Source organism: Dryobates pubescens, chromosome 4 (assembly GCF_014839835.1).
Source record: "Dryobates pubescens isolate bDryPub1 chromosome 4, bDryPub1.pri, whole genome shotgun sequence".
In the NCBI taxonomy this organism is placed as follows: Eukaryota; Metazoa; Chordata; class Aves; order Piciformes; family Picidae; genus Dryobates; species Dryobates pubescens.
Genome location: NC_071615.1, coordinates 7840869 through 7853039, shown reverse-complemented (window position 1 = coordinate 7853039; position 12171 = coordinate 7840869). Strand labels below are relative to the sequence as shown.

General features: G+C 38.4%; 1 protein-coding gene across 1 annotated transcript in view; it reads right to left on the bottom strand.

Moving 5' to 3' along the window:
* The window catches only part of DNAH3 (dynein axonemal heavy chain 3), a 58727-nt gene that overhangs the window by 27730 nt on the left and 18826 nt on the right, over positions 1 to 12171 (bottom strand). Inside the window, exons 15-27 of the mRNA XM_054180299.1 lie at positions 10939 to 11083; positions 10448 to 10659; positions 10081 to 10172; positions 9555 to 9669; positions 8876 to 8992; positions 7706 to 7885; positions 6432 to 6568; positions 5560 to 5761; positions 4545 to 4637; positions 4163 to 4273; positions 2266 to 2380; positions 1622 to 1820; positions 148 to 256 (exon numbers count right to left, since the gene is read on the bottom strand). Of these exons, the coding sequence (XP_054036274.1) occupies positions 148 to 256; positions 1622 to 1820; positions 2266 to 2380; positions 4163 to 4273; positions 4545 to 4637; positions 5560 to 5761; positions 6432 to 6568; positions 7706 to 7885; positions 8876 to 8992; positions 9555 to 9669; positions 10081 to 10172; positions 10448 to 10659; positions 10939 to 11083 (1827 nt within the window). The remainder of the gene's footprint in view (positions 1 to 147; positions 257 to 1621; positions 1821 to 2265; positions 2381 to 4162; positions 4274 to 4544; positions 4638 to 5559; positions 5762 to 6431; positions 6569 to 7705; positions 7886 to 8875; positions 8993 to 9554; positions 9670 to 10080; positions 10173 to 10447; positions 10660 to 10938; positions 11084 to 12171) is intronic.

The following is a 12171-nucleotide window of genomic DNA, read 5'->3' as shown; positions in this document are numbered from 1 at the left end:
GCCATACTGACACAGTTCTAAACGTGTGCTTACTATTTCTATGAATAAAAAAGCAGCATGTCACAAGTACTTGTTTAAGAACAGCACTTCAGGAAATAGCTACATATCCAAACATAACACAAAGGAGAAAAGGTTGTACTTTGGCACCTGCTTAGCCAGTGCTTTTGCTAGATCTTTGGTTGTTTCTGTTTTGCCAGTCCCAGCAGGTCCTTCTGGAGCACCACCAAGATTTAATTTCAAAGCACCCATTAATGTCCTACATAAACAAGAACACAAGCATTAGAAACAGTAATCTTTAACAGCAGATTGCTTTTGAAGGGATGAATAAGTATTTTTCTATACAGTTTCCCCTAGGAACAATTTACTTGCTTCCTACTCACTTTACAGCTTGCCCTAAAATAACCAGCATTGTCTCATAACTGATTCCCAATTGTGGAAGCCCACATTCACCCTCTTGGCCTACAAATGATGTCAAGGCTTTTTATTACACATACCCATCCTGTATATCTGCAATTACACAAGCAAATGCACAATGCCAGAAGCAAAAGAGCAGAGTTTGCAAGAAGATGCATTTTCATCAAGTGGCACTCCTCATGACAAAAACTTGAAGCTGGCTTTATGAATGAAGTCAGTCTTTAGAAATGGGAGAAAGCATAAAGATTGTATCACAAACCTGGGAACCACATTGCTCTCTGAGTGATTTTCACACTGAATATGAGATCCCTGTTAACAATGGAGTCATCTGATTGTTTTACAAGAGCCTCACTCAAAGGCTTTGCCACCAAATGCAGATATGGTGAACAGTCTGCTTGCACTGAAACTACATCTGGAGCGGACTACATAGTCTTAGCTTAGACTGAGCTAATCCTAATGACAACAAGCCCAGTTTACAGCTAATACAGCAGCTATGAGGTTTTTTCAACACCACTGTGAATGCCAAAAGTTTCAGTCTTTGCCAACTCAGGCACTAACACAGACACTCCACTACAAGACCCTTCCACAAGATGGTGAGTTCACAGCTCAGTGCTGAAGTAAAAGATTTATATATGTACCATCTATCTGCCTAGAGATACTATAAAAGAAAGATTTTCAAACCTTAGATTTAAAATTACATGCTGAGATGATCTATGTCTCCAGGGCTTACCAGAAGTGAAATATCAAATGCCCTTCAGCACTTTAGGGGATGAAGTGCTTCTATTTCAACTTCTTGCAAGCAAGTGGTGGAACAGGAAGCTAACTGCATTCAAGTATTGGTTAAAACCTCTGTAATTACCTCTTTTTTTTTTACAGGCAGGCAAGAGGTCCCTGTATGTCTCATTTCAAACAAATCAATTGCCCAGTGCTATTGTAGAGTTCTTTACAGTTCAAGTACCATCAACTGCCAGCTCTTCCAGAAGCATTCTTGGAGGCAACAAGAGACTATTACTCTGCTGGTGTAGAAACCTAAATATTGCAAATATTTTATCATATTTGGGCAAAGAGGATACATAAAAATTGCCTCCAAAACCTGCAGGAAAATCTTTGCTGCTGAGGTTCTGGCTACTACTAGCTATAAAAAGTGTAAGTACATATAGACCAATCCAAGAAATGAACACACAATTCATAGACAACATGGCTTTACCTATAGCATCGATCTGTCAGTGGGGTTATAACCAGACGTAGAGAATTGCCCAGATATTCATAACCATATTTGGCTTCTGTTGTAATCATTCTCACGATTACATCCTTCTCCTCCCAGTAGTATCTCAGCTGAGAAATCCACTGGAAGTCATTCAGATCTGTGATTTTGTCTTCAACCAATTTTGCAACCACATCACGAGCTGCAGAGTGAGTGACAGACTATTTGAAAAATCAAAACGCTTCTGCTATATGAGTTTGCTTCAGATATAAATAAACTAGCATTTACTCACAACTAACACACTTGTAACTAACACTTACTGATGCACAAACATTAACTTAGAACTATGGAAAAGTAAATCAACAGCTAGAGTAGGAGGCTGGCTTTCACATTAGAAATGAACCTGCATTTGTTTTGCAAAGGAATCAGCTTAATTTGATCCAGATTCCACTGGCTCTTCTATGTAGATGGGAGACAGTTGTGCAGAGCCTAGCAATCTCCATTTCCCAAAGAGACCATGCAAGAATTCTGTAAAGGTTGTTTTAAGTTGGAATAGCATTTTAGCTGCCTCTTCCAGATAGTTCCTCCAGCTAACAATAGCAGCACTGCCCCAGATGGACCAAGAGTACCAGCAACTGCACATTTACCATGCACATCAATGACAGTAAGAGCTCCAAGTGTCAGCCTGGCTCCACTGGACAGTTTGCCTCTCACTAACTCAACAATCTCCCCAATTTGAAGATTGCTCTTCTCCAGGAAATCCTGTCACAGAAACAGAAAACAAGCACTAATATAATGCTGTAGCTACAAGTTCCCAGGCTCCCATGGGTGCAGTCACTAGAGACAGTCTTTCCAACAAAACATCATAATGGAAGTCTGGGCATTACACAAACATTTAAAAGTCTCTTTCATATACTGGCATTTTATTTTACTATGAACACTTCAAAAATCATTACAGCCTGAAAACAGTGTAAACAGAAGCCTTTTTTTTTTCTTCCTAATAGAAACTATTAAATTAGATGATAGGAGATGAGTAGATTCTCTCTGCTGGGTAAATTTGGATTAGATGTCTTCCATAAGTCAATAAAATTAATCAAAATCTAAGATTCTCCTAACATTTAAAATTATTTTCTCATTATTGAGAAAGTCTAATGAAATAATAATGACATTTTCATTCATGACCTAGGCAACAGGACAGAGTGCACCCTCAGCAAGTCTGCAGATGACACAAAACTGGAAGGAATGGTTGACAGACCAGATGAGGTCTGAGTGGTAGCACACCCAGCAGAACTGGAGAAATAGACAGACAGGAACCTTGTGAAGTTCAACAAAGGGGAAAGCCCTGTATCTGAGAGGAAATAGCCTCCATGTGCCAGCACATGCTGGTGGCCAACCAACTGGAAAGCAGCTCTGCAGAGCAAGATATGGATGCTGGCGAACACCAAGCCAGACCTAATACAGCAATGTGTCCTTGAGGCAAAGAGCATCTTTGTCTGCATTAGGAAAAACATTACTACTATGTCAGGGGAAGTGACCCTTCCCCTGACACTACATCTGGAGGGCTGTGTCAGCTTTCAGCTCCCCCAGAGAAGACAGACATGGACAGACTGGAGCTAGTCCATTGGCAATCTAGTTTAGTTGGCCCTGCTTTTAAACAGCAGTTGGATAACATGATGTTCAGAGGTCTGCAATTCTCTGTTCTGTGATTTGTTCTTAGCTGTCTTAACCCACGTATTGTTCAAGATATTTTACTTGAAAGTAATAAATACTTTCATTTCTGACTGGATATGTGGAACAAGATCTTCATTTGGTATTAAACAAGACAGGCAAGTTAAACCCAAGATATTTAGTAATGATACTGAAAGACAGCAAGAAAGAGCTAATATTAAAATGTAGGATCTGGTGTAAAGTTTATGAAAACTTTTCTGTTTCCACATTTTAAAATTGACAGAATTAATCCCCAACTAAATCCTAGTCCAGTTAGGACTTGGGAAAAAGTCCACTGAACTAATGAGGAATTATTCCCATTACTTGAACATGCATTTGATTAGCCTCCATGAAGGGATCCTTACAACTGTTGTGATGACAGTGGCACTACATAGATAGGCAAAGTCTTTTGAGTGAAATAAGCTTGGCTGCTACACCTTTATCACTATGGGAATCTAGCAATAAGCAGAGAAATAACTGTGCCATCCTGTGAGGAGACTTTTCTGCCTGCACATTTCCCTGGGGCTTCATGTGTAAAGACAGGGGTTAAAAATAAAAATACATGGTGTTTAACCACAGTCTACCACTTCCTGTTCAGTACTTTTATTTACATCAGTATCACCTGTAAACAGAGTAATACAATTTTCTTCAGTGGGATTTCTTCAGATATACATCAAAATAAGTGAGAATAAGTCCCTGCTAAGGCACAAGAGAAAAAGAAATAGAAAATAAAGCACACTGCATGAGTAAACTGTAATACCTATTTGACTAAAGATCTTCCTTACTATTTAATCAGAGTTTAGTGCTTAGAAATAGAAAGGTAGAAGAAAATCTTACTTGTAAAGTTCCTTTACTTATAGCCACAGAAACTTCTTCTGTCCAGTAAATGGATGAAACACAAATAACCACCTGTCCAGGCCACTCAAGTACCCATGTTTTCCGAGGAACCTTAAACAAAAAGACCCATTCCAGACACAGGAAGCGATATAAACACATTCGATTATGGCACTCATAAGCAATACTTCCCCAAATTTCTCTTGTTTCCTTCTGTAAACAAATGAGAATCAGCATGGAATGCTTTAATACTTTCTCTTTAAGAAATTCAGAGTTTCAGACTGGTACTACTGAACAAGGAAAGCTGGATTCTACTTAGCTTTAAACATGTTCATGGACACGTGCTTGTGAAATCTATTTTATATTATAATTCAGGAACAATTACCTCAGCATATGCTGTTATGCCATCTTGAATAACATGTCTTACACTGGCCAGCATCATTTCTTCTACTTGCAAAAGCCATTTTTCCACCATGCCCTTCGAAAAATAAAAGCATTTAAGAGTCAATACACATTTCTTGATTAAATTCCTCTTAAAGGACAAATTCTTTGAAATGGGTTAGGCTTAAGTCTGCTTTCTTCCCATCTGGGTGTTGTATACAGGAGAAAGAAAGGCTGACCTCTTCCAAATTCTGACAAGCAATACTGCAGTTTAATACTGCCTGAAAGCAGGTATATCAACCTAACTCTAAAGGCAACTCAGCTGAAGGAACAGCTAGATATATTTCACATAAATAAAACATGCAGATCACAGACTGAACAGTTAAGCCTGGTCATTTTAACCCAGGGCATGTTTTATTCCTGGAGGACTAAGGAGAAAGGGGATCTGCAGCTCACAACACACCTCACTTGTCATCTTTTCACTAAGGGGCAATTCAGCTCCATACCTTCACACCGAGAACAGCAGAAGAAGCTGGAATTGAGACATTTTAGAAACTTCATAAGGTACTGCTTCTACTCAGAATCCTTTTAAACTGAGGCTCTGATTCCTCACTGCCAGCCATTCAGAACACTTCCTTCATTGCCCTCTTTCAGCCATGCTAAGTTACATGCATGTGTATATGAGAGCTTGGTTTATGTACATGTGTGTGCATATCTTATCAACCTACATCTTAAAAGTAGTAGATGCATAAAGTTGCAGACAAGTGCCTGGAAGAATTTACCCCCAAACTGGTATGGCTGACTCATTGGACTTGATGATCTTTGAGGTCTTTTCCAACCTTGTTGATTCTATGATTTTTGCAGGCATTTTTTTTTCCTTCTAGAATATCCATCTGCATTCTCACTTCCTAAATGCCCTTCATGATCTGATCCTAAATGTTTTAAACCTCATTCTCCCCATACACTTTAAGCAAAGTATTAATTTAATAGTATATAGTAAAAGAAAATAAAAATATTACTTTTGCATTCACTGGATAGATTTTCTCTGTGAAAGGAACCATTTCCTTCTCTGAACTGATCATGCCTACAATTTCCAGATCTTCTGTGAACTCCAGTTTAGCAATTCCTTCAAAACACTTCTTTAAATGTGGTTGTACTCGAAGGGGATCCTTTGTTTCAGACAGTATTTCAAGCAGTTCATCATTAGAGAGGAAAAAGAATCTGGCAGAAAAACACAATTAATGAACATGCCCTTTTCAATCAATAAAACTGTCACTCAATCTATTAAAGCAAGATAGATACTCCAGAATTGATTTTATTGCTAAGACACTAGTATAACAGAGCAAGAATTACTATCTCAAGTCCCTTTTCTTAAGCAGTTTTTAACATTATAAAACTCATCACACCTGTTTGTTCAGAATTTCAATGAGCATCCTTTCATGCAGAGGAAGAAAGAAGTGTTCTCAATCTCAGGCAGGAAAGACCAGACATACTTATGCAGTCAATAAGTACCTTGGGAAAACACAAAATTCTGTTCCTCTTAATCATATCATTCCTATGGATCACACACACCTTTGCACAACCAAAGAGGGTAGGGCAAAGACATAATTGCAAATCACCCATGGAAAGATACCAAAAATATTCTGCAAGTGATGTCTTTCTAATCATAAGTTTACATTGTTTTATGCTGATTTTGGTTCCCCATCTCTGCCTGTCCCTAGCATTGAAAATTTGACTGAAGCTGAGGAAAAATCAATAATTTCTGGAGAAAAGCAAAGGTTTTCATTTTTTGTTTCATGGGACTGTGTTCTTCTTATTTAGCAAATGAAGCTTCAATTCAGTAAAAATGGTCTGAAAGACCCTATGGCTTCAGCCTGTTTAATTAATTTACCTTGGGAAAAATAATCTTTTCTTCTCCAAGTAAGTATTCAACCCCTTCTGAATGTCTTCTAAAAGAGCATTTGCTTCCTGAAGTCTCTCTAACATCATAGGTTGTTCAGTTGCTACAAGTACTTTTGTGTCTTTCACCTTTGTAAAAACAAAACCACAGGAGAAATGGCTAAAAGCTGCAATAGGTTTCTACAGGAAAATTGTTCTAAGTAATCACATCTGTTGCAGGAGGCTACAAAGCTACAGATTCTTCTCTGTAGTGTGTCTGCATGTTATTAAATATGTATGCACTGGTTAACAGCTTTGCTTTTCAAACTGTCAGTTTTAGCAGCTTGAACCTTACAGATAATAACACAACAAGGAAATATCCACACCAATTAAACTCTTTGGCACTTGCTCCTGTGCTTTGGGCTTGCTACATTTATTTCCATTCATAAACAAGACCTGCAAAGAGAGCCACAGAGCATCACAATTATTCCCTGCTCTTGTCATCTAGGTTGCATTTTTTCTTCCTGCTAACACTCAACTTGAAAGGATACAAACCTGTTTCAGCACAGGCTTCATCATCCACAGTCTGAGCTATGAGACAGGTCTCAACTTCTATGTAGTTATACTGATTGTCTCAACATCTTTATCACACAATCACACACTCCCAGTGTTTTGGACAAATATTTCAGCTCACACTACCACTACATATCTGGCCTCTTACCCAGCTTCTTACTTACAGGGAACTGAGCAGGATACCAAATTGCACCTACTACCACCATTATCCTGACACATCACCATCTCAGCTTGTATTCACCAAAGTGTTCTTTAATATTTGGTGGCATGATTATTGAAAAATCACATGCAAAAGGAAAAAAAATCCATTTAATTCTCTAATACTAATGTGCACACCTTAAAAGTCTAATGCAAAATCTAATTCTATCCAGAGAAGACTTGGTACAGCTTGCCAGTGAACTCTGAAGCAGACCCTGAAAGCACAAGTCATTCATCTTTCTACCTAAATCTGATCATTTAAAAGGCAGGCACTTCAGAATTAAATGATTCCTCACAATCTAATTCATACCACAATATTCAGCCCTTAGAGGAATCTCAAAGTAATAACATTTTAATCTACCACTTCTAGGGCAAGACTAGATTTTAGTGGGCTTCAGTAAAGGATCTTCCACTCCATATGATATCTTCTTGTGCCAAATCTACCTCCAGATAGCAATAATCTTGTTATGAGATGTGTATATTGAAATACATGGTTAATTAAATGCAATCACTTACCACTTCTGCCATAATGTTCTTCCAATATGAATCCACAACCTTAAACTTTCTGCCCTCTTCAGGCATTTGGGCTATAATGTCTTCTGAACTAAAAATGGGTTCCAAATACAACCATGTTGCCTGACATTTTAACCAGTTATCTACAATATCTTGCATTAAACGCAGCTTACGTTCCCAAGCCTGCAAGGCAAACATTTCATTCAAACAAAATTATACCCAGAATTAATCTACACTGAGCAATCCTGTGATTAATTAAAGAACAAAAATCTCACAAGGAATTCAGCAGACAGTAAATGTCAGGCCCTGTATGGGTGGGTTTCATTTTTGCCCTCCCCCCCCATACTGGGGCAGCTTTAGCAGTACGAAAGAGTTTTAACACCAGGGAGAGATTATTTTTGAATAAAGAATTTCAGATAGCATTGCTTTTATGACTTTGACAGTCTACAGTGTAAGGAATATGCAAGGGAATGTATTGCAAGGAGAAAAGAGACATTCTGTATTGTTCATTACTCTGCAAGAAGTGGATGAAGATTGTTATAATAGCTCTGTATTAACCATTCCCTTCCATTTCACCAGCACTACTAGAAAGCAGAACTCAGCTTTACCTGTGATTTGGCCAAAGTCCACAGGAAAGGATAGAACTTAGGTCTTACCATTGCCTATTATTAGGCCAGAAAAAGTTATATTAAATAGTGATGGGAAAGAAGTCTCTGCTTTCTGCATAATCTTCCTAGCAGAAATTCATCATCTTTCACAAAGATTACATCTTTACAACGTAGAAGGGCAGCTAACAAAAAACACCCTGGAACTCTTATGGATCATAACAGTACCAGAGGATTACAAACAAATTCTCTCACACAACTGACAGGCCTATGTCCTTTTACACAATGCAGCAGGATTTGTTTAAATTAACTGACCCATTCCCAAGACATCCAACTAAAAAACACTGCTTATAATAACTAGCAATACAATTTCTTTAGCCAGCAAGCAAGATTTGAGCACCTTTGTTTCCAAACAATTAGTTCAAAGCTCTTTAAGGAAAATATGAACATGTGATCTTACAAAGAGTTAAAAACTATATAATTTCTTAGCATGACAAAATACCTTAAAAGCACTTAGGGAAAGCATACTATAAATCATACATGTTCAATCAAACCAGCTTTTCCTTACCAAGCATTCGGCTTCTATTGCTTTGATGAAGGGGGAGCCACACATTGTCTGTGTCTTAACAATGTGATCATCCAGCAAAAGCTGGATGTCATCAATTGCTGACAGGATGCTGGTGTCCTGTAAATACATTACACTTTGATAAGGCAAATAGCAGATGCTTTATTTTACCACTCTTCAACCTCTCACTCATTCAGCTTCCTGTTTCTCCCTTCAGTATCACAGTTGAAAAAAAGCAGAGGGCAACGAGAAAGTCTGTAGCATATTTGAAGATATCAAATACTATCTCCACTGCATGTCTCTGTTTCAAAGGCCAAATGATGGACTGTTCTGTGTGGGAGGCTAGCCAGGGATGCTAGTGACTTCTGACTCAAATCTCATGCACTGGAATTCTGGGCAGATTAAAATCTCACCACTGTCCAGCTTTCCATACAACACTGGAGCAGCTCTTAGGCTTACAGATTTATTAGGATGAACATGTTGAGATCACAAGTTAACTAGATACTAAGGTCCAAATATAAGGATATATAGTAATGAAGGCATTTGCCCAGGCCCTGGGGTAGGATACCACTTTCCATCACACCACAATCCATCAACACTAATTTCCCTCTTCTATTTCTCAAATGGCATTCAGAATCAAATTCTTTTCAACAATATATATATTAGTTTGGTGTTTACTCACAGTATCCCTGTACTTCACTAGATTGAACTGCATGTTGATCCACTCAGATTTCATTTTCTCTATTGATTTCTCTAAGGAATACTCCTTACTTGCAGCTGCTCCAATAGGTTCCAGCCTAAATTGAAAGGAAATGCATCTGAAAATACTTTTGCAACATAGTGAAAAACAAACAAAAGAGTTGTAGGCAGAGTTGCACATCAGACTACCTTTCATATGCATTTGTTAATAACACCATAATCTCTTATTTCAGAGTATTCTTGCATTCTCAGACTCATCAATTTAGAGATACTAATATTAATCTGAAAATAAATACAGACAGAAAATTCTGACTGTAAAAATTTAGTAGGTTAGGAATATGACTGGTTTCTATGACTGCCTTTTTGCTACAAGCACAAGTGATAGTTTGTTTGGAGGGCTTTGTGTGTTGTTAGAACATGCTGTAAAAGTAGCTGTATTTTATCAAGCAACGGATAGAACTAGTATTTGTGATGGGACATATGAAACACAATGGAGTAAAGTTTCTTACTGATCAATATATTTTGAGAGTCCCAAATCCAGTATGTTTTTAAGAGTGGTAGTTTCATCAGGTTTGATCTCACATCCTACAATTTCACTAATCTGAAAATAAAGTAAGAAATAAAATGCATTATCAAGATGTGTATTTGCAACAGATTTCTTAAACAGCAAGAAATAAATACCAAAGAAGCATTAATGCCACCCCCTAATTTGCTTTTCTGCCATAAACAATTGCTACAAAGAAGGTCCTGCCTGTGCCCTTACAAATGTCAAAACTGGATCTGTCATGTGACAGATCTTCCTCCTGTGAAATGAAGAACCATTCCTGTGTCAGTTTCTGTGGTAGAATACTCCCACTGTTAAAGAGTTGAAAGTACCTGCTCCCAGTGTCTTTCCTTCATTCCATGATTGCAGGCAATTGACATCACAGGAAGATGCTGTTTAAATATATCAAGCTTGTATTTCATAGTTTCTGCTACATGTCTAGGCTCAGGCAAATCTTGAAAACTCTTAGTAAGCTTGTACATAGTTCTCCACATATTTCCAACTTCTTCTGTAATTTCATCAGCGTTCAGCTCCTGGAGAGATGCTAAATACAACAGTACAAAAAGAGCCCACAGCAAGCACATCACCACAAGCAGATTTCCAAGGCTGTTTATTTACAGATATTTACAATCATTCTCCTTTAACTGGAAATCAGTGTTGATACAAAAAAAATATCTTAATGCCAAATCCAGGCCAACAACTGTATTTCATACAGCCTGACAGTATTTATTTCTTCCATGTCTTCACAACTAGCCAACCCTTTCAGCTTCTACTTAACTAACTGAAAATGACAGGTTTCAACAAATGCACACCAAAGCCTCACCATTCATCCACTCCTTAGATTTGGTATTGAAATCATATGCTGTCATCCAAAGTTGCTCAAAAGGTTCTTTGTTTATAATTATAATTTGCAACAGAGGAAACTGACTCTTGTCCCGCTCAAGCAACTCTTCTTCTTTATTAATAGCCTTGAAGGAAAAAAAATGAAATTAAATTAAAACTTTATTACCCTCAAAAATTCCTACTTGTTTAAACTGTTAAATAGGAAACAGTGAATACAATTGATTTTTACACAGCATAAGGCCAGATGGATTTGCAGATTTAGGTCTGTGGATTTTAGGTAAAGTAACTATGTTCTTGAAAAGCGGCCAAGAAGGCCAATGGCATCCTGGCCTGCATCGGGAACAGTGTGGCCAGCAGGAGCAGGGAGGTCATTCTGCCCCTGTACACTGAACTGGTTAGGCTACACCTTGAGTACTGTGTCCAGTTCTGGGCCCCTCAGTTTAGCAAAGATGCTGACTTGCTGGAACGTGTCCAGAGAAGGGCAATGAAGGTGAGGGGTTTCAAGCACCATCCCTCTGAGGAGAGACTGAGGGAGCTGGGGTTGCTTAGCCTGGAGAAGAGGAGGCTCAGGGGAGACCTTATTGCTCTCTACAACTACATGAAGGGAGGTTGTAGACAGGCGGGGGTTGGTCTCTTCTCCCAGAAAACCAGCACCAGAACAAGAGGACACAGTCTCAGGCTGCAGCAGGGGAAGTTCAGACTGGATGTTAGGAAGAAATTCTTCATAGAGTCAGTGATTGTCCATTGGAATGGGCTGCCTGGGGAGGTGGTGGAGTCGCCGTCGCTGGGGGTGTTTGGGAGGAGACTTGATGGGGTGCTTGGTGCCATGGTTTAGTTGATTAGATGGTGTTGGATGATAGGTTGGACACGATGACCTTGAAGGTCTCTTCCAACCTGGTTTATTCTATTCTATTTATTTGTTGGCCTCTTTCACTACTCCATTTTTTAAAATCTATTTTAGAAATAGGTGAAGCCATGGCTCAGAAGTTACCAATCCACTTTGAAACCTGGATATAAGTTCCTCAGTCACAGGCTTATAGGATTTTTTTTTTATTATTAGTGATTATTTTTTTCTCTTACAGAAACATCTGGGAGCTCTAACCAAAAAGGATATTGCTGCTGTGCTTATTCATGGCAAGATATTGACTCAGTCCAAAAAAAACCTTACAGCAGAAATCAATGTGCAAAGATTGCAGATTTATTTTTAAGAAGT